Below are 21,594 nucleotides of genomic sequence, written 5' to 3' on the forward strand. Positions count from 1 at the left end.
CCCACCCCTCTCTCTCTCAACAACTTTGCTTCCTGTCAGCCTACTATCCTATTTAAATAAAAGGCATAAAATGCACAAAAAATTCTCTCTCATTAACTTAATTTAAATAAACGAATAACTGAATATTTTTTTTATAAAACATTAGAATCCAATATTACTAAAAAATGCCCATCCTTATTTTTTAATAAAAGAAAAAGTAAATGTTAGTATGTTATGAGACCTGCATGCTACAATAAATACTGTTAATTAAATTAAAAAAATCAAATCTAGATGAATTAGTCAAATAGCTGCTTGGTGGATGACTAGTCAACCATCCTGGTACGTCCCTAAAACACGGTCTTCATCCCATGATTACAACACAAATAAATGTAACTGATTATTATCGTGTTCACCTGAAAAGTATTCCATGTCATGGCATCTCCAGAATGAGAAGTTGCCAGATTAGAATTGACTTCAGTCAAGCCTGAAACAGAGTTACAAACAAACATGATAATATTAAGTCACACATGTATGTGGTCACAACACTTAAAGAGTCTGAAAAGTTCCTACAGAGTAGGGGTGTGCTGGGAAGAGTATCAGTACCAAACGGTTCAAGGGCAAATTCTAAATGGAAGTGATCATCCCAATCCCCTTGGAGTGGGGACTCTGGAGTGAGCGGGGAACATGCGTGCCATTATGTAGTTGTTAGGAATGCACTTGGCAAAAGGAGCTATTTTGTTTGCTGGGGTGTTAACGTGGCATGTGTGCATGGTGTGAGTTAGCTGTTTTACTGTCATAAATGTCTTTTTATTGTTGTTAGCATAACTGTTGCAAATAAACATACATTTTATATTTAACGTTTTTTTAAATATGCTATATAATATATATAAATCTCCTAACTTATATGTCTTCCTCAGCCAGTGCCATCAAGAAAATAGTCAGATGTCTTTATGCATTTGTTGATAATTACATACTATATAAAAATAAATTTAAGGGGCTGCTATTACGCTTTTTCAAGTTAGTCTGTAATGTTGCTGTTTGAGCATAAAAAAGATCTGCAATGTTACAAAGCTCAAAGTCCACTTCAAAAGGAGATATTTTATTTAACAGAAATCCCTTTTCAAAAACTACAATGAATGACTCGTTTGGACTATAACGCATATTTTCCGGGATTTGAAATATCACAAACATCGACGAATGGGATGAGACCTGGTTGAGCTGCACTAGAGAAGGCAACGAGTGTTATCACTTTGTCAGAGATGGGCTAGTTTTCCCAAGGCAGATAAGCTTACAGTGGTTACAATCATCTGGGTTTAAATCAAGCTCAAATTGATTTGATTTTGACACAATATTTACACTGAAGCTAGCAGGCGGCTATGGTAAGGGGCGTGACCATAGACTGTATAAAAATGAGCATGACATTTCCCGACAAGGCGCCGAGTGCTGTCAATCAGAACACACACTGGCCCAGCTAACCAATCACAGCACATTTCGTATTTCAGAAGGCGGGCCTTCATTTGATACAGGAACTACTCAAGCCATTCATAGCAGAATGGGGAGAGAAGCGTTGTAATAATGTAAAATATGAGAAAAATAATGTGTTTTTCGAACAACCTAGTATTAGAGCTTGTTCTAGTACATACCCAGAACAAAATCAAGACTTTGTAAAAGAGCATAATAGGACCCCTTTAATGGTTTGAACATTACATGGAATTAGTTTTGAATATTTCTCATGGGTATTTAATTTTTTTTTATTTTTTGTTGTGAGTTAGTTTTCTTTTTTGGCTCATTTTATCTGTAAAAGAAAACATGCCTAATAATTCTGCACACCTGAATATAAGGAGTTTTTTTACTTCCAGCCTTCATTGACAATTATATATCACTTATAAATGATCAAGTACAAAATTAATAGTAGGCTAGTTATTAAGATTGATGTGGTTTGGAATTGGTAAAATGAGCTTGGAAATAAAAAATAAAAAACATGCCTAATAACTATGCACACGGTGTAGAGTTCACCAGTCCAGTCCAGTCAGCATAACCGAGCCAATCAGAGTCTTATTATCTTAGAAATGAAGAAAAGTCCACATTTAGGGCTTTGCATTTGCACTTAACTGAAGTATTTAAAAGCATAAATAAAAGCCTCCTAGTTTAGAACTAGGCCAGTAAGCTTGTGCTGAATAAAGATGGTTTTAAATTAATTTCTTCTCTTCAGGGATTTATGAACCTGCCCCTGACTGCATTCATGTGCGCAACAGACATGAATGTGTTTAGCTACAATGCTACACATTGTAAGTAGTGACCTTGGATGCAGTGGAAGTATACATAAATATAATGCTTTAATGGACATTTTTCAAGATTAGGTTATCAAATGCAGCTGCAATTGTGATTATTTATAAATTGTAGAGCATTAGTGTCTCTGTTTCTTAAATGATTTCATTACACTGACAAAAAATTATAACATTATAAAATAAGAGGCTTTTTCTTAAAAGAAAAATCATTAAAACCAAGATGGCTCATTTTTACCTCCTTTTTGCATGCATTTAGTATTTTTGGGTCACACATTCTAGGGTTTTATGTATCCCTTCACATACCCCAATTTACAATTCTTATAATACCAAGAGAATAACATGGCAAAGTGTCATCACAGATTTCTTACCCAGGGACATGAGCTCATCATCCAAAAGGCTGATGCCCATCTCTTGTGAAGACGGTGTCTTAGAGGGAAGTTCAGAGAAATTCTGAGCCGAAGGAGAGGTATCCAGCCCTGTCAGATCCAAGAGAGCGGTACTGCGGCCTATGAACACCAAGAGTATCCAATCAGAAGTAACAGACATTAGTGGGAACTCTATTACACAAGAAATTCCCACGAGCCAAAAACCACAGAATAAATTTTACATCAAACTGAGACACTTCATATTTTAATATCTTTAGACTTCACTGAGCTCAATGATGGCATCAGTGCTGTACCTGGGAGCCTGGTATTGCTGCTGGTGTCTCCATTCACCTCCTCACCTTTCACCAGCTGTCTGTACAGATTTATCACCTGTGTTAGGCTGTCATTCGCCTGTAAGATCTCAGCTGAAGACAAACACAAAGAAAGCATCAGAAACTGACTAATTCAGTTTGGAGTCAAGTCACCTTTATTTCTAAAGTGCTTTATACAATAAAGGCTGTCAAAGATGCTTCCAGAGATCAATTATGGAAACTTAACTATAAAGGAAATTGAGATACTGCTGTAAAACAGCTCTAAAAGACAACAATGACTTTATTTAGCTCAAGTCAATTCAGTGTCGTTTCAGTTCAGACCAATAAAGTGTAAACTCAATTAGAAAATTAGTTAAATTCAGCTATAACCATGTCTACAAAAGGCAACAATGTAATTATTCAGTCAATTCAATATTGATTCAATTCAGGTCAATACAAGTGTCGATGTTGCAAAATGTGAATTTTACAACGTTTGTGGAAATACAGGTTTTGCCCTTCAGCCTGTATGCCTTACCGAGAGCTTCATCATTGTCCTCAGTATCACTGGCTAGTCTGAACAGAGTAGGTCTCATTTTCTCACAGCGCTGGTACAGATCCTACAATGATACAACAAAGACCATACAGAATTATTTAACAAATTAAATACTCAACTTGCATTATGTGAAAAATGTCAGGAGTGTGACAGGCTGTAGTGCAAACATGTGTTAGAGACCTTAATTAGCTCCTCATTGCTATGTGAGCCGCTCTCTTTGCTGTAATCTCCCAGTAACTGTGTGAGAAGCCCAACACTCTCCTTTACTTCCTGAATAGCATTCACTCTTTTTGACACCTTCTCCATACGCTTCTGATCCTGAAAACACAGTATATGAATTACACACAGCAGATCGTCAGAGCTCACGCATTAAAAAGTACAACTCATTGACTTATTCTCACTTAATGTATACATTTTTGCTGCTTTAAATTTCACCATTCCCAAAAACCCCTCAAAAGACGTTAAACCTGTTAAATGTCAAGAATGTAAAACTTGTATTTCCTGGTTCTGTTCTTCTGACAGCTGGATAAAAAAGGAGCAGCTAAAAGGTGAACTGTGTGATGTGGCATCTATTGTACCCCTGTCATTTTTTTTTCAGACAGATACTTTTTACTTTTGGTGTAAACAGACCATTTTTGTCCTTTCAAAGACACTAAGAACCCACTAAGAGTTAATCCAATATTTCGCTGCATCGCAATGCGGACGTGGACGATTCTGCATCAATGCTGTAATAGACCATAATCGATTATAGCCTATTGACATCATTCGCATACGCTCTATTCATGTGAGTATTAAAAAATGCACTCACTATTTTTAAATCTGAGCTTGGCCTTTTCCCCGCATATGGCACGTGTGCGCACTAGAGAATCGCAGCTGGCTTCATTGCACATTTTAGTCTTTTACTTTAGATATGCTTTCATTTCTGCCGTTTGGAATGCAGTATGTATTAGATGCACAAATCTCACATACTGACAGACTTTTACATGTGCTTTGTGTTTGTTTGTCCTGAAGCTCAATCACGGCTGTGATTAAATGCACTTGCATCTACTTTTATGATATGAAATTTATGTAAACAGTCAGTTATGTTTTTAGAACAGGACAAAACATCTGATATGTGGAAACAGGTCTGTGCATTAGTGAGAATGCAGCCTATTAAAGCTGCCACTGTAACTCATCAGTAATAATGAAACAGTAATAATGCTGAGGAAAACAGAAAAACCCATAACTGTTGGTCTGTAAACTTTTGTATGCTTGAAGTACTCTTAGATACTGAAAATGCTTTTTGTTTATCACTTGTAATGGTCTTTTCCCTCTTTCATTACTTTATATTTGCTTGTATGTTTTAAAACTATATTTACTGTGTTTAATTCTTAACAATAATTATTACTATATTAATTATTTAACATAATTATTTTAAAAAGTAGCCTGCTTATATAATTTAATAAAAATGCACAAAATAAATTTTATATAATCGTGATGCATCGTGATATCGAATTAAATTGAATAATTGACATAATCGTAATCGAATTGAATAGTGAAACCAGTGGCAATTCACACCACCTAACACACACACACACCTCCTGAACCATTTCTTTAATGAGTTTGTTTGCCGCCCGCAGGTCCTCAGGGTGAGAGCTATTCAGAAGGCGAGACAACATCTATTGAATCAAAGAAAAAAGGAAAGACAGAAAAAAACGGTAAGAGAGAGTGCACAAATGTAAGTGATGTCATAATTATTTCTCTTTTATATACCTGAACTCATCGTAAATGCTTCATTAACTCATAGTTTACAAACATATAGTAACATAGTTTTGTGTCTGTCCAACAAGTCAAATTGACCATCCTTACTTCAAAATCTTTCTTGAGTTTCAATCACAGTACACAGAGTAAAGACTAAGGAAAATAAACAAAACATCATCATCCTGAACTGCATCTCAACAACCTTTGATTTCTCCTCATCCTCAAAGATGGCATTTTTGGGCCTGGGTGGTGGAGGAGGGCAGGGCTTGTCATCAGGAAGGTCTGGGTCCTGTTTAATGATACCTAAAAGGAGATGCAGAGCATAAACAATGTAGCTCATGTATTACCAAACAAACACTCCACAACACCAACATAGGACAAACAGCGAGTCCCATGAGAGAGCTTTATCATTTTACACATAAGCACACTGTGTTTGTTTACCATAACTTTTAAAAGCACTCACGAAAGTACCAATGTCAGAATAGCAATTGACCACACATGTACCAGCTCTGAGATATAGTTATAATAGTTATGACAAATCAGGACTCTGCATGTCAGGTTACCTTGTTTCTTAAGCATCTGATAAGCATCAGAAATCTTTGTCTCTTCTGGTAAACTCACAGTCCAGCTATACATCATTTCTAAAACTTTTTTCTTCACTGGTTCTGGGGCTCGAGAACCAAGATACTGTAACAAAAATAGAGTACAGGGACAGTTACTGAATTTAAGTTAAAGAAAATATTTAGACACATTAAAGATATTGACTACTAACATCCCCATTCTAAGCAGCAAAAGACATTCTCCTCAGTATAAGGTGCATAACTGCACAGTGTCTACATTTACTAGATAGCCTCTTTCCGGCACCAATTTCTTTGTCTTGCTTTAGTGCTTCACCCTCTCTTTGGGTTCTATGTTTTTCCTGTTCTTTGAGTTCTTCATGCAGTATATTCAGGTTTGCACAAATAAGGATGTGTAATAAAGTCATATGTTTGTGCTTGGTTGGTCGTACAGGCCCCTGCTCAGTTCATTCACTCTATGTTAAAGCAGAAGTTACGTTATTCTCTACCACTGCGTATCCTTCTGCGTACAAGTTGTAAAATATTAGTAATCAATTTTATCCAGGTTTTTAATGAATAAAATAAAATTAGCACTGTTTGTCCATTCAAAACAAACCAATGCAATCTTAAAATCTTTTAGTTTTAATTAAACAGACTGGGGCACACATTAGCAAGGACTTAATACTGCTTATCAGCAAAACAGGCTAACTCCAAGTTTAAAATACTCAAAATACTTCATTCAGTATGTACTGAAATTGGTATAATGGAAGTCAATGGGGACCTGAAACTACTGTTAGCCACATTCTTCAAAATATCTTCTTTTGTGTGAAAAAGAAGTATAAATAAACATATACAGGTTTAGAACAACTTGAGGGTGAGTAAATGATGACAGATATTTTTTGTTTTGGTGAACTGTCTTTCCTTAGAGCAAAGAGATGGAGATAAAATATGCACTCTTACAAAAATCTACAACATATTACAACATAAACACCATAAAGTCAATAACAAAAATCATAATTCATCAACAGCAGATCAATATGCAGTCGCTCAGGCATAAATGTGTACTATTCATTGACTGTGAACTGCTCTGAAACCGCAAACCTTTAGAATGTGCAACAGCACCACCGTTTTTTAATTTGAATGTGCAAAGCTCACATTTATTTATATAAATCATAGCCTTCTGAAGCTATAATTACATTAAGGCATATGGCCTTACATTTAGGACTTTTTTTAAACAATTTAAGATATTTAAGTTCACATTATTCATTTATTCCTTTTAAAGAAATAACTACAAATTCCTTCAATGTTATGAATTATGATATTTTGTGATTACAGTAACATTCATGGTGTGGATTCTAACAAAGGGACAGTGCTGATTTACACAGACAAAAACATACCTTAGGGGAAACCACTTTGATGAGCTCATTCAGGAAACGGAACTTCCCCACCTCATTATGGAATCTTTTCCCACAGTTCTTCACACAGGTCTCCAGAACTTAGGACAAAAACAGACAGTGCCAAAGAGTTATGCTTTCCCTAACAGAAAGAATAATGTAGGTAAATCATTTCTTAATATTAGCTGTATGATTCATACAGAACATTTATTCCCAATACAATAATTATATTTCTTAGAAAACAAAAACGTTTTTTTTTTTCCACAATTTCTTCATATGGGCCAACCAACATGAAGAAAAAACAAAACAGGTATATAAATAGAACCCTGCAGACCCTCTATAAGAGAAAATAAGAAAATGGTGCACAGGTCTACTGCCCACTTCAAGCACTTACTAACTGGTATGTTTTATCAGCCTCGGGTATGAGAAACTCTTTTCTTCGGATACAACAGTGACTGGTGCTGTTAACAAGAGTTGCAGAGCAGTGCGTGTGCAAGACAGGGCAAGAGACTGGGCTCTTTTCTGTGCAAGCGGATACTTTTTTTTACTTGGTTACATTACATGACATTCTAGAGCGATTAAATTAAACATTTGTCAAGGATTAAGAGAAATTATTACATTTTGTTCTAGCCATCAAGGTTCTAAAGTTAAGGCCCCGATATACTTTTCGTTTTCGTTTGGGGGCAAAAAGAAGTTCGAAAAGGCTGAGTGACAGTATACTGTTTCCAAACTTTCCAACACCCCTGTGCTGCTGGACGCATGGTGTAGATTAATGTAAACGTGTTGCCACGCTTGCGCGTATCCTCTAAACAAAACAACAATAAAATGAAGAAGTGTAGGCAATCTAGGTGTGAGACAGGCCCCAGTGCTCAGAATATAATAGACAAAAGAATAATAATTAGCAGCAGTTCAGAGACAAGTACCATGTTTGCAATACAAAAGAACCATTCCATTTCCATAATCAGTCCTATATGGGAAGTGTGAATGGCTCATAGTCTGAAAACTTTAGTATGATGTGGAAAAAAATATTGGAGTCAGTTTGTTATTCTAGGAATTTAGTGCTTTCTCTGAATCTTTAAAATCTCTCCGCGAGCAATTGTACAGGGGCAGATATATTTGCGGCAGCTGAGGTATTCGACACTACAGTGTGTTCATGTTGCTAGTGACTAGGAGATGTTGTTCTCCTGCTGGACCTCCGTGGAATGAGAAAAAAATTGCATGTCAAAGAAGGTGGAGTTTTAGAACACACCCACTGACTGCATAACCGGACCAATGGAAGCTCAAAGGTGTTTAGGATCCAAAACGAACTCCCCCAGAACTTTGTTTCGGACTGATTTGTTCGAAATGACATCATATCTGTTTGTTCTTCAATTTCATTTGAAGCATATTGGGGCATTTACTAGCAAAAATGAACATTAGCTTATTATAGTGCCACCTTGTGGACGATTCTCCGTAAATTGAATACACAGCTTCATTCAAGTTATTAACTGCGGAAATTTGACTGGCTGATGGCAGCCATTTTTGTTGATTTGTATGATTATTTTTATGGTTTGATCACCACTTGCCTTGAAAAAGATAAACATCAAATTGAATTTGTTTATATTTGTAGTACTGCTTATAGGCAGACAAAATTTTGTGTTCATCCTTAGAACATGTTTCCCTCATCTAACACACCTGATTCAAATCACCAGCGCATTAGTAGAGACTGCAAGACCTGATTTGGGTGTGTCTAATAAGGGAGACATGCAAAATGATCAGGGCAGGGGTGCCTCCAGGACAGGTTTGGAAACCACTGCAATAGAGTTCCTGCATAGTGCTGGGACCCAAATCAGTTTTTGACTACAGAGATTCATCCATACCCCTGAGAAAAACCCAGAATGTTCATCTTACCGTGAGCGCCTGCATGGCCTCCCACTCCTGAGGTGACTGAATCTTGTGACCAAGAAGCCTGGTGGCCAACTGTGGACTAAAGACACAACGCTATTTAGCACAATAAAAAGAATAATCCGTAAATCAGGAACATTCACACTAACAAAAGCAAAAGATATTTGAGCAATATATTTTTACATTGACTCCTAATTAAGAGTTGACTTTCTCTGCATTTCCCAGTTACATGAAGCTCACCTAAATAAGGACAGGAAACTTTACCCTTTAATCGTGTTTCTCCCTTTGGGAATGTTATATGAACATGCAAGGCCACAATGACAAAAAAAAAATAATCACATTCAATAAACCCCAGAAAAAGCTTAAGAAAAACTCAAATACAAGTACGTCAATTGCTTTTCAATTCTTCAGAAGATCAGTGGTCACTGTAATGCGAGTTTGCTCAACTGCCCCTAACAGGAGATAAGTTAATTTGTAGTCAGTAAGACCAATTTCTCACCAAGGTATTGAGCTACTGTTTGAGGCTTAAAATAGAGGTAACAGACTACTGAGACATCAGCATTTAGTGTGAACAGTCCCTTGGTGTGCATATTTGAGGAGAAACATTTAAGTTTAAAAATGACGGAAATGTGGACGCACCCTTCAGGTTCATTGCTGAGTTGGTCACAGAACAGTTGAATACTCTCCCAGTCAGTTTCTCGATTTAAAGGGTTGGTCGCTTTGTCTACAGGCAACACATCAAAAAGCAAAAACAGTTAGAAAGACTACAAAAACCAACAACAAGCATATTTCATCAGCAATTTTGCATAAAGATCACAACATCTGTAATTCAACATTAATATGTGAAAGCAAAGAATAATAAATCCTTTCAAAGTATTTTACATTTAGTCATTTAGCAAACACTATCATCCAAAGCTACTTACAAATGAGGAGAATGGAAGCAATCAAAATCAACAAAAGAGCAATGATATGCAAGTGCTATAACAAGCCTCAGTTAGCCTAATGCAGTATACATAGTAAGGTTTTTTTGTTGTTGTTGTTTTAATTATATAACAAATAACAAGGAAACAAATAAAATAGAAAAAGAATAGAGCAAGGTAATGTTACAGGCCTTTTTTTTTTTTGCTTTTTGTTAATTGTATAATAAATAAAAAGACAACAAACAGATAGAATACAAAAAGAATAGAGAAGCTAGAGTTTTTTTAAGAATAGAATTAGAATAGAGAGTTTTAAAACAACAATAACCAAGAACAGTTATTAAAAACAAACATCTGAACCTAGAAGCTGATATATATCAACAAGAAATTGTTTTAAAGCATTTATATCATGTACACAATATTCATTGTTCATTGTAGATTCACTGTAGCCCATTATTATATTATTATTATATTGTTATATTATATAATTATGCATTGTGAAAAGTGGCCATTGTATAATGGAGAGGAGGCAGATCTAAAGGAGACTAAAGATTAGGAGGTCAATAAAAATGTATACAAAATTAAATGCATGGAAAAAAAATGATCACAATAACCCAGTGACATAATTAAAGAAAATATATGTCAATTTTAATTTGATATTGACTATAGAAAATATTTCATAAATATTTCTTTGTGCACAACGTTTCAATTAAGAAACATATACCTGTAATCAGTAATGTTATTGGTTTTGAGTCCACAATTCTTTTTAAAGACACTATTCAAATGGTTGGAGACAGGGTAGAAACGGTTCGCCAAACTAAGTGATGACTGTGACTTTAGCATTACAAATGGACAACATAAAACTGACAAAAGAGTAGGTCGGATATGGCCCCTTTAAGGAAACAGGCGAATGAATCATCTTTTCTTGACTGACATGTTGGATGGTTGTACGGAACTATGGTGTAAATAGGAACTTCACACAATAGAAGCGTAACAAATATTTTGTTATTGAATGTATTCATTCAATAGTTTAATTATCGTGATTCTGCTTACAGAGACTCCTCCCTTTTGACTCACGGACAGATAGCTTGCAATTTTACAACTCTTCGCTTACTTACCTGTCCAGCTCAGAACACACACTCCCACAACAGTAAAAATAGATGTAAAAACATACTAAAACAAAAGTGTGTCAAAAGCTCAACTATATCGGCGTTAGCAGCATGCTAATAACTCAACTGCCAACAACACAATGACACTCCGCATCTGCGTTCACTAAAGCGCTTGCGTCAAGGCACCATCTTAGGCGTATGCATCTCCTTGTTATTCGCACTGTCACATTAGAATGTAATAAATTCGTCGTTTAAATGTGTTTGACTTACTGATGCGGGACTCTAAGCTCTGCTCGTCAGGCGGAGCCGCCATCTTCACCCGAGATCACAAGACTCAAATCTCGCGATGAAACACGTGACTTCTCTAACCACAAAAGTACTTCTGCATTTTTATTTTCATATAATGAAACATCTAACTAAACTTGTACAAGTGTAGGCCTAGTAGTAGGCTACTTGACTGAGTAGGTTTCATTATGCCTGAAAGTTTTGTATGTGGAAACTTTTTTTATAAGGAAAAAGAAAGAAAGTTTTTTTCTTCTCTTTAAGCTCCTCTATTAAATTACAGAAATTCAAGGTGTTCTTGTTCTTCATTCATTTCCACAAGAAATAATGACACAGTTCCTTTTGACATGTGTAGGAAGGTATAAAAGTAGTGTAGAAAGGAATCCATTCCTATGTAAAAATAATTTTCCAAGAATAATAATGTTAATTGTGAAATCATGTTTTGTCTTTCATATACCAAGATCATGTTTTCCTTTTTTTTGATTTTTTTTTTTAGAGAGAGAGATTTATGAAATAACCCATGCAAAATTCAAATTATCCCAAAAAGCACAAGCAAATTTACAGTCATGAAATAAATGTTCTGTTGTTTCAATCTGTTACTCAAAAATAATTTTTGTGAACAATTTGATTTGGAGTCCTCCTAAGTGTTCCTATCTAGTTTGTAGTCTTGTATTACCTACCTTATTGGTACCAAATGTCCCCACAAGTATAGTTATACATTTTGACCTCATGGGGAAATTGGTTGGTCCCCATGAGGAAAGAGGTTTATAAATCATACAGAATGAACATTTTAGAAAATCTAAACCAGCAGAAAGTTTTGTGCGAGGGGTAGGGTTAGGGGATAGGCAATACAGTTTGTACAGTATAAAAACCATTACGTCTATGTAATGTCTCCATAAAACATAGAAACCCAACATGTGTATTTGTGTGTAAGCTGAGTAGAATATAATCAAGTGGGGGCTACATTTTGACTAATTCTATTAAGCTGGCTCTAATTATTTTTAACTATTAGAAATTGGTGGATACTTTTAAACCAGCATATTTGAGTTCATCTTGTGTGTATAATGTCCTCAGTTCATTTAGGTCATCTGGCCAGTTGCTGGTTTCGGTTCTTACCCATGTAAGTTTGCATTTAGCTTGAGCCAACTCTGAGTTTTTGGGTCAAGGAGATGGGTTAGTTTTGAACAGGTAACTTGTGTCATGGTAACTTGTGCTACATGGCTACACTGCTCTGGAGCAGGTTTTATTCTGGGTAAGAGATTGCAAACCCAAACCGGACCAATAAGCTGTGAGCAAAGTGACATGTGAAAGAATTTTAGAGACAAAATTGCCCATCTTTTGCTGCTAATTACTTATTATATTCATATTATGTGAATTGTAATATTTTATAAGTCATATATTCAAATAATTATTACATGAACTGGCAATTAATGTTAAATTTTGCATTTAGATTAATTTAAATAGATATATAGCCTATAAATAAGTAAATATATAAAGCTTTTAAAATGACTTAACTTACATTTTCTTTTGAGCTCTTTGTGAAACTATAGAAATAATTTAATTCAGTTAATTTTTTGCATAGTCAAATATTTTCTTTCTGCTGCCTTCTCAAACTTTCTCAAACTGTCTGTTCCTGCTTTGTAAATTCATTTAAATTCATTAATTTTAATAATGACTTCTCTTCCCTATAAAAGTTTATTATATAAAATACATTTATTTAATACTAAGTATAGTTAAAATCTATTAACATATTTACTGACATATCGCTCGAGGCTTACTAGAATAAAAATTATGATTAAACTTTATTTGGAGTACTACTTGTGCACCATGCATATTTTTTTATGCATATTAACATATTAACATACTTCAGCAAAATATATCTCACTAGTCTATATCTTCAATTGTACTTCAGCACTACTTCTGCACAATTAAAGTGCATTAAGTACAAAAATTAGCTGTTCCAATTTAAGTACGATTTTAGTAAAGTGTTACCAGTTTAGTATACTAAAAGTACAATTGCAGGGTATTTTTTAAGTACACACATATGTAAATAGGCTATATTTTATAGTATACTAGCATGAAATAAATGTATTTAAAATTCATTTTAGTATAGGCTATTTATTTTTTACCCAGCTGAAAAAAAAGTGCAGTAAAATACACTTTATTTCAGTACACCGTACACTTCAATAATGTACATAAAGTGCTATATTTTTGTGCACTAATTTTGTACTTAATATACTATAAAATGATTCTTTAGTACTTCTTAAGATAATCTTTAGAACATCTAAGTGTACTCAACTGCTATTTTGGGACACCATGAATATGCTTTAACATACTTTCTCTGTTAAAAAAAAACAGTACAATTGAAACCATTCATACACTTTTAAATATACTCATCATACATAGAAAATTAATTATTTAAAAAAATAATATTAATATATAATATACAAAAAAACTTTTTTATAATGTATTGTGTCTGTCCAACAGGTCTGTCCAAAACAAGGTAGAGCTACTGTATAGCCAATATTAGATGACTGGTTATCAATGGCTTTAAGCCCAATGAAAATCTTGTTAAACTGTATTCAGGGCTGTTCTTAGCTGATGTGGGGTCCGGTGAAAGGTAGGTAGTGGGGCACCCTCAGTCCGTTAGCAGTCATATTCTGGGGAGGTGGGGTGCCCCCCTTTGTCCGTTCCGCACCAGTCGCACAGCCCAAAGGATGTTCCTGACTGTACTGTAGGCTCAGCCTGTCTTGGCATGACATATTCATAACTGGCCATAGGGATCTTTGCTGAGGACTTGTCTAGTCATTGACATAAAAGGATTTTGTTGTGGGTGCAGGTCCACCATTTGGTCTGGATACAGAAAGGTCAAAGGTCAAATATAATAAAGCAATACGCTCCAAAGCCATGGTTTACAGTGAATTTATAACAGCTAATGAGCGTTGTTAGGCACGATGTGGAGTGCCTAAAACCCCCTTAGCTGTTATAAATTCACTGTAAACCACGGCTTCACAGGGTTTATTGTCATTAAAATGGTTATTCAATATACGTAGCAAGGTTTAACAAAATAAAACAAAGCAAATAAAATTAAATTATATTAATAAAAATATTCTTCTGCCAGACAATGTAGTTCCTCAGAAATAGTTGTGGTTGCAACAAAGTTGTTTCCGAGCAACACACAGATGCAGAAACAAAGATGGTGTATGTTTGTAGAGTATTTCCATATACTATAGAACTCATTATAATCAGTGATGCTGTCTACGCTGGATGCGGCGCGGCTAGACATGACAAATCCCCGACAGTAAACTGCTGTCGCATTCTATTTATTATGTATTGACACAAATTTCAAATGATTTTCAACGGTAGTTTTGTCGGGTCCAGTGCAAACTTTAGCTGTTGAGGTGTGGCGTATGAATACCTTGTCTTTATCCTACTAATTTTTTCCATGTTTTTCCCTTGTTTCCCTGGTTCCTTATTTTATCTTGCCCGTGATTTGCCTTGGACTGTCTATCTGGTTTTCGATTGTTTGCTGCCTGCCCTGACCATTGCCTTTTGTTGGATTACTCTTTTGCTTTGCCTTGGATATCATTTTGTTTTTACTGTTGTTTGACCACACCTGTCTGACAACGCATTTAATAAAGCCTAGCATTTGGATCCTCAACTCCATTGTCATGCCTCCACCATTACAGTGTGTCTACCTCTTGTACAATGCTAAGAAAACCATTCCAGAGTTTGGGTTCAATCACTGAGGTTTTCCACACCACCTGTTTACACAGCCAGTCCCATGGTCAACTCAGCACTCTACTCTGGTTCAGTGGAGGACTGCAGCAGCTTCCTTCTATGATACTCACCTGCATTAGGGATGCAGTCGCAGTACAGAATGCTCCAAGATCTCATTATCTCCCTGCTTACTGGGAGAGCGCTGCAGTGCTGGGAGTGGAACGCATTCAAATTGAGGCTTTTTGCTTATCACTGTGTCTGAGGAGACTAACACAGAGACTTCTGGGTGTGACCAGTGGCCTGTTGCATGAAGCTAGCGGAAAAAAAGTCAAGAGTTTCAGAGTATAGGCTTAGAGTTGACAAAACCAAACAAATCCAACCTGGTTAAATCAGGATAACTGGGCCCACAAAGCTCGATATAAATGTTCTCTGTCAACTCAGAGTGTGAACAAGAGTTTGTGGGGTGTTTTGAATACCCACTGGCAGAGGAGCCACAAGCCTTTTTTTATATTTTACATTTCATATGTTTATGCAACATATATTCTACATTTAAAAATACATAATTAACAATGACTGCTATACAAAGAGTAAAAAAGTTTTTCTGAGTTGTGTATGACCACTATCTTTCTTTTACTATCTCTTCTGTTCAATTTTCAGTCAAATCATTCTCTATGTGCACTGCAGTAGAGAAAGATCCAAGAATCTGTCCTGTGACAATGAAGATCGGAGACAGTTTCTTATTCTCATCATAACTGAGAAACTTATTTATGATATAGCCGAACCAATTGGCAGCGTGTGTGCAAGATGCAGTAGTATAAAAAAGTTTGGATATTTGTAATTTCATACTTCATCTTTAAGTTTCTCATGAGTGATTAGCGATGGGATGCCGATGCCGTTATTCACAATTGAATAACTACTGCACCACATGCTACACTCAAGGCCATCACTTCAGGTGAAAATCACCTGTCCAATTCAGCCAGCAGTGACTCAGTCCACTACATTTTTATTAGTGGTTTTATTAAAAAATAAAGTATTTGTGTATAATAATAATAATAATAATATATATATATATATATATATATATATATATATATCCATTTTTCAACTAACTTGCTAAAGCAGTATTGCGACAAGTTGAGAATCATGAGTCGCGAGAGTATGGGGCTGAAATATAATTGAAATTAATTTAGCCCAAAACGTACTTATTCTATCTACTAAAATAATAAGACAGTACAAATTAAATGAGAAAATATGAAATCTTTCATTTTTATATTTTATTCATAGTGCAAACAAAATCATGACTGGCTCTCGCCTGGGGGCCTCGTCTGTTCCAGCCTTTCCTTTTCCCCTGGTCAGGAGAACCATCAGAGATTCTCGCTGTTGATCATTGGCTAGACCATTGGATAAAACTAGAAAACTTAGGCTGTTAATAGCATAAAGTCAATTGGTTTCATACCATAACACAGTCCTTAAAAGTCCTAGCATGTTGAAAGTCCCAATGTGAATTTGTCCACCAGTGTATACACAAAGTCCACAGAAGTGATAGTCCAATAAAGTGATGAGACTTGTTGGAAAGGTAACTCCTTAAAAGTAACTCCACTGTTGGTGATCGTCAGTTTGTGACAGCCATTTTGTTTGCCATGTTGCCTCCTTTATGCTCCTTTACTTCCTGTTTCCTCTTATGCGAACACTCACATCACAGGCAGACCCAGGCTCATTTAAAGACATACACATGAAACTGTAACCTATTGAAACTGTAATATACATAAAATCATTATAATATATTGAGCAGCTTAAAACGTGTATCTTATGTGACAGTGTCACAAGTTTGTCTCCAAAAGAGTCACGCCCCTGCCTGGAGATCCTCCAACCCAAACACCCTGCCCCTGTAGACGATTTGGCTCTTCACATCCGGCTTCAGCTCCCTTGTAGAAGTTTGCTGCTCCTGGATGATAGGCCAGTATATGCAGAGATTTTGGACTTCTGATGTTGCAGTGGTTGTCTTGAATACCTGGTTTACTAGGAATACCTGGTCTTGCTTTGCTTGAATGAGGCCGGTGAAAACATTGTGGTTTTTGGCCCTCAGGAGCAGTCCATGGAGCATCAATAGAGGGGAAATTGTATGTATATAGTTCTTACATGACTACAAGTACTAGTGTTTCTGCATTCTAAATTGGTTTTAGACTGGATCCTCTTATTTTCTACAGACTTTTGAACTGTGGAGAACTATGTATTCAGTAAATTCTCTGTCAACTGATTGAACTTCAAATTTGACTCCTGGATTTCCATGAGCATATTGGTCTCTTTGCGGGGTTTAAAGGGGTCCTATGCTTTTTCACTTTTTCAACTTTAGTTAGTCTGTAATGTTGCTGTTTGTGCATAAAAAAGATCTGCAATGTTACAAAGCTCAAAGTCCACTTCAAAAGGAGATTTTTTATTTAACAGAAACCCCTTTTAAAAACTACAAGGAATGACTCATTTGAACTACAACGCATATTTTCCGGGATTTGTGATATCACAAAGATCAACGAATGGGACGAGACCTGGTTGAGCTGCACTAGAGAAGGCAAGGAGTGTTATCACTATGTCGAAGACACGCTAGCTCACCCAAGGCAGAAAATCTTAGAGTGGTTATAATAATCTGGGTTTAAAATTGATTTGATTTTGACACTGAATATTTACACTGAAGCTGGGAGGCGGCTATGGTAAGGGGCATGATATTTCCCAACAAGGTGCAGAGTGCTGTCAGTCACAACACACACTGGCCCAGCTAACCAATCACAGCACATCTCGTATTTCAGAAGGCAGGCCTTCATTTGATACAGGAACTACTCGAGCCATTCATGCCAGACAGAGGTGTTGTAAAAATGTAAAATATGTGAAAAATAATTTGTTTTTTGAACAACCTAGTGTGAGAGCCTGTTCTAGTACACACCCAAAACAAAATCAAGACTTTTTAAAAGAGCATAATAGGACCCCTTTAACAATTCTCTATAACAGTAGTCATATTCTAAATTAACTTGTTGAATAGTAGATGTTTGGAAGTGCATTCTCCTGTGGAATTTATTATACAATTAACTGCATGGAAAATTAATGGAAGACCCCAAATAATTGTAATGCCACGCCAGCAGAGGGAGCCTTCACCTGAGTACTGACTGTTCACTGCTCCCTCTGCTTCTACAATCATTTCCGGTTTGGGACAATTTAACACAAGTCAGCATGTTCATACTTTGCGAAGTATTGCCAGTTTACCTGCCTTACCAAGCAGTTTCCCTATTGATTATTCTGACTGCCTGTTTGTGTATGATTCTGCCTGTTTTCAAATTCTTGTTTCTTGGACTGCCCCATTGGATTTACTGCCTGCCTGATTGGACTGATGTTTGTGTTTGACCTATTCGCCTGCCTACTCGTCTCTGCCTTTTGGTTTCCCCTTGTGCATGTTGAAAGATCGGACTGCCATTACAGTACTGACTCTCTGCCTGGTTTAATGACACTGTCTGTAAGATCTTTCCCTAATAAACTTCTGCAAATGGATTCTAATACTGCCTCAGCCTCCTCGTTACAGAATACTTCGCCTCAAATGAATCCAGCAGAAGTAACAAACATGCAAGCAGCATTTGCTTATCAAAGTGAAGTATTAAAGGGGTACCAAGATCAATTGGGTAAACTTCAAGCGGTCAACGAGCAGTTGACGAACTACATCCAGTCTCTCCCAACAACCATGCCTAGAGCGCTGTTTCGCACTACCAGATAAGTTTGATGGTTCTGCTAATCGATGTAGAAGCTTTGTTCGACAAGTTAAAATTTATTTTATTTATTTTAAATGTGCCGTCATGATGTCACTATTGTCTGGAAAGGTGATCGACTGGGCTGCAGCCGTTTGGGACACTGACATGCGATTTAGACAATCGTTTGACTACTTCATTCAACAACTGCAAGAAGTGTTTGAATATCCCGCAGGGGGCAAGGATATATCAACCCAGCTTCTGCAAATGTCCCAAGATAACAGAACAGCCGCTGACTACGCCATTTTGTTTCGTACACTTGCTACTAAACTAGTGGATGGAATGATGTTTCTCTCAAAGCTGTGTTCCAGAAAAGCCTCAACGTTGACCTACGGGCAGAATTGGTATGTAAAGGAGCAAATTTTATAATTTACTGACTTTGTCACGCTCACGATCAAGATTGATAATCTAATGAGACAAACCCCGCGAAGAAGGCATATGAGAGAGATACCGTCTGTTACCTCAAGTGTTACTCAAGCCATACCTACATATACCGCCAAGTTCATTGAGGAACCAATGCAAGTGGGTTTTGCCAAACTCTCCGAGGGTGAAAGAGCAAGTCGACGCCAACTTCGACTCTGTTTCTACTGCGGTGAACCAGGCCATCGCTGTCAGGGATGCCCACACAAGGCCCAAAACCCCATTATGGTAAATATGGAACACTTCTCTATGCCCAGTAATCAGTTCTTCAAACCTCCCCTTACCTTAAAAACTGAAGAACTGTCCGTGTCTTTAACAGCAATGATTGACTCTGGAGCCGCATTAAATCTCATTCTTGAGGATATCATCAGGAAATACAACATACTCATTCAACCATGTAACCCACCCATCAAGATTAAAGCCATCAATGACACTGCAATTGGAACTGGAATAAGGATGGCAACGAATGGAAAACTGCCTTCCTCACCACTTGGGGGCACTATGAGTATCAGGTCATGCCGTATGGACTTGCCAACGCACCAGCTGTCTTCCAGTCCTTTGTTAATGAGATCTTCCGAGACTTACCGAATCAGTATGTAATTGCCTACATTAATGACATTCTTATATACTCCAATTCAGAAGCAGAACACATTAACCACATCAAGACCTTCCTCACTCGGCTCCTGAAGAATCAACTGTACGTCAAGGCAGAGAAATGTGAGTTTCACGTCAGGCAGACATCATTCCTCGGTTATCACATTAGTCATCAGGGTGTCAAGATGGATGAAGCCAAGGTCAAGGCAGTGACAGAATGGCCACAACCATCTACTGTTAAAGAACTTCAAAGATTTCTGGGGTTTGCTAATTTCTACAGGCGATTTATTAGAAACTACAGCATGGTTGCATCACCTCTGACATCACTCGTCAAGGGCAAGCCATCAAAACTCAAGTGGAGTGAGGAGGCCACTCACTCATTCAACACTTTAAAGGTTAAGTTTACCACAGCCCCAATCCTCAAACACCCTGACCCCAATCTGCCATTCATTGTGGAAGTAGATGCTTCTGACTCGGGAATCGGAGCTGTGCTCTCCCAATGCCATGGTAAAACTGGTAAACTGTATGCCTGTGCATTCTTCTCAAGAAAGTTAACAGCAGCTGAATTAAACTATTATGTCGGAAATAAGCAACTCCTGTCTATGAAAGCAGCCATAGAACAATGGAGACACTGGCTCGAGGGAGCAGTCCACCCGTTCCAGGTAATTACTGACCATAAGAACTTAGAATACATTAAAGGTGCAAAACGACTCAACTCACACCAAGCTCGCCGGTTCCTCTTCTTCACCCGATTCCAATTCACAGTGACCTATCGTCCAGGGAGTAAAAACAGTAAGGCAGATGCTCTCTCCAGGCAGTATGATCTTCCCATCAACAATCATACCCCAGAATGCATTCTTCCCCCATCTGTAATCATTGCCCCAATTCCCTGGGATATCATGGAGGAGAGACAGCAAGAACAGCTCCAAGAACCAGCTTCTGCCAACTGCCAACTGCCCACCTAACACACATTACGTTCCACAAAGACTACATCACAGGGTAATTCAATGGGTCCACACCTCTGTCAGCTCTGGCCACCCTGGAATCTCCCGCACTCTGCACCTGCTACGCAACTCGTACTGGTGGCCTTCAATCTCCAAAGATGTCACTACTTACATAAAAGCCTGTCAGGTCTGTGCCCAATCCAAGACCCCCAAGAAGCTACCATCTGGACTTTTCCAACCACTGCCCATTCCCCAACGTCCCAGATCTCATCTCTCCATAGACTTTGTTACTGACTTACCTCTGTCCAATGGTTTCACTGCAATCCTAGTTATCACAGATCGATTCTCCAAGTCATGCTGGTTGATCCCCTTGAAAGGACTCCCCACAGCCCCACTATGGCATCCCGGAAGATATTGTCAGTGACAGAGGCACCCAGTTCATGTCCCAAGTCTGGAGAGCATTTTGCAAGCAACTCGATATTGATGTCAGTCTCACATCAGGTTATCACGCACAAGCTAACGGTCAAGTGGAACAATTAAATCAAAGACTAGGCAGATACTTATGATCCTATTGCAGCAGAGAACAACATCAATGGTCGGAATTCCTCCCATGGGCAGAAAATGCACAGAATTCGCTGACTCACTCATCAACAGGTCTGACTCCTTTCCAGTGTGTCTTTGGATATTATCCCCCTATGTTCCCATGGTCTGGTGAACCATCATCGGTCCCCGCTGTGGATGACTAGATTCAA

At 37.3% G+C, this 21,594-nt stretch overlaps 1 protein-coding gene across 2 annotated transcripts in view; it reads right to left on the reverse strand.

The window, feature by feature from the left end:
* LOC109105760 (ADP-ribosylation factor-binding protein GGA1-like) overlaps positions 1–11,499 on the reverse strand; it is a 19,307-nt gene extending 7,808 nt beyond the window's left edge. Inside the window, exons 1-12 of one of the 2 annotated variants that reach the window (XM_042725777.1) lie at positions 11,368–11,499; positions 9,711–9,795; positions 9,078–9,153; positions 7,191–7,289; positions 5,800–5,923; positions 5,439–5,539; positions 5,074–5,154; positions 3,677–3,814; positions 3,479–3,560; positions 2,947–3,057; positions 2,636–2,773; positions 393–463 (exon numbers count right to left, since the gene is read on the reverse strand). In XM_042725777.1, coding sequence (XP_042581711.1) covers positions 393–463; positions 2,636–2,773; positions 2,947–3,057; positions 3,479–3,560; positions 3,677–3,814; positions 5,074–5,154; positions 5,439–5,539; positions 5,800–5,923; positions 7,191–7,289; positions 9,078–9,153; positions 9,711–9,795; positions 11,368–11,410 — 1,149 coding nt within the window. In that variant the 5' untranslated portion in view covers positions 11,411–11,499. Of the gene's footprint in view, positions 1–392; positions 464–2,635; positions 2,774–2,946; positions 3,058–3,478; positions 3,561–3,676; positions 3,815–5,073; positions 5,155–5,438; positions 5,540–5,799; positions 5,924–7,190; positions 7,290–9,077; positions 9,154–9,710; positions 9,796–11,106; positions 11,320–11,367 lie in introns of those variants that run through there. The other variant, XM_042725778.1, reaches the window with a different exon arrangement.
* Between the last annotated feature and the right edge of the window lie 10,095 nt (positions 11,500–21,594).

This window comes from Cyprinus carpio, chromosome B6 (genome assembly GCF_018340385.1).
Source record: "Cyprinus carpio isolate SPL01 chromosome B6, ASM1834038v1, whole genome shotgun sequence".
Classification (NCBI taxonomy): domain Eukaryota; kingdom Metazoa; phylum Chordata; class Actinopteri; order Cypriniformes; family Cyprinidae; genus Cyprinus; species Cyprinus carpio.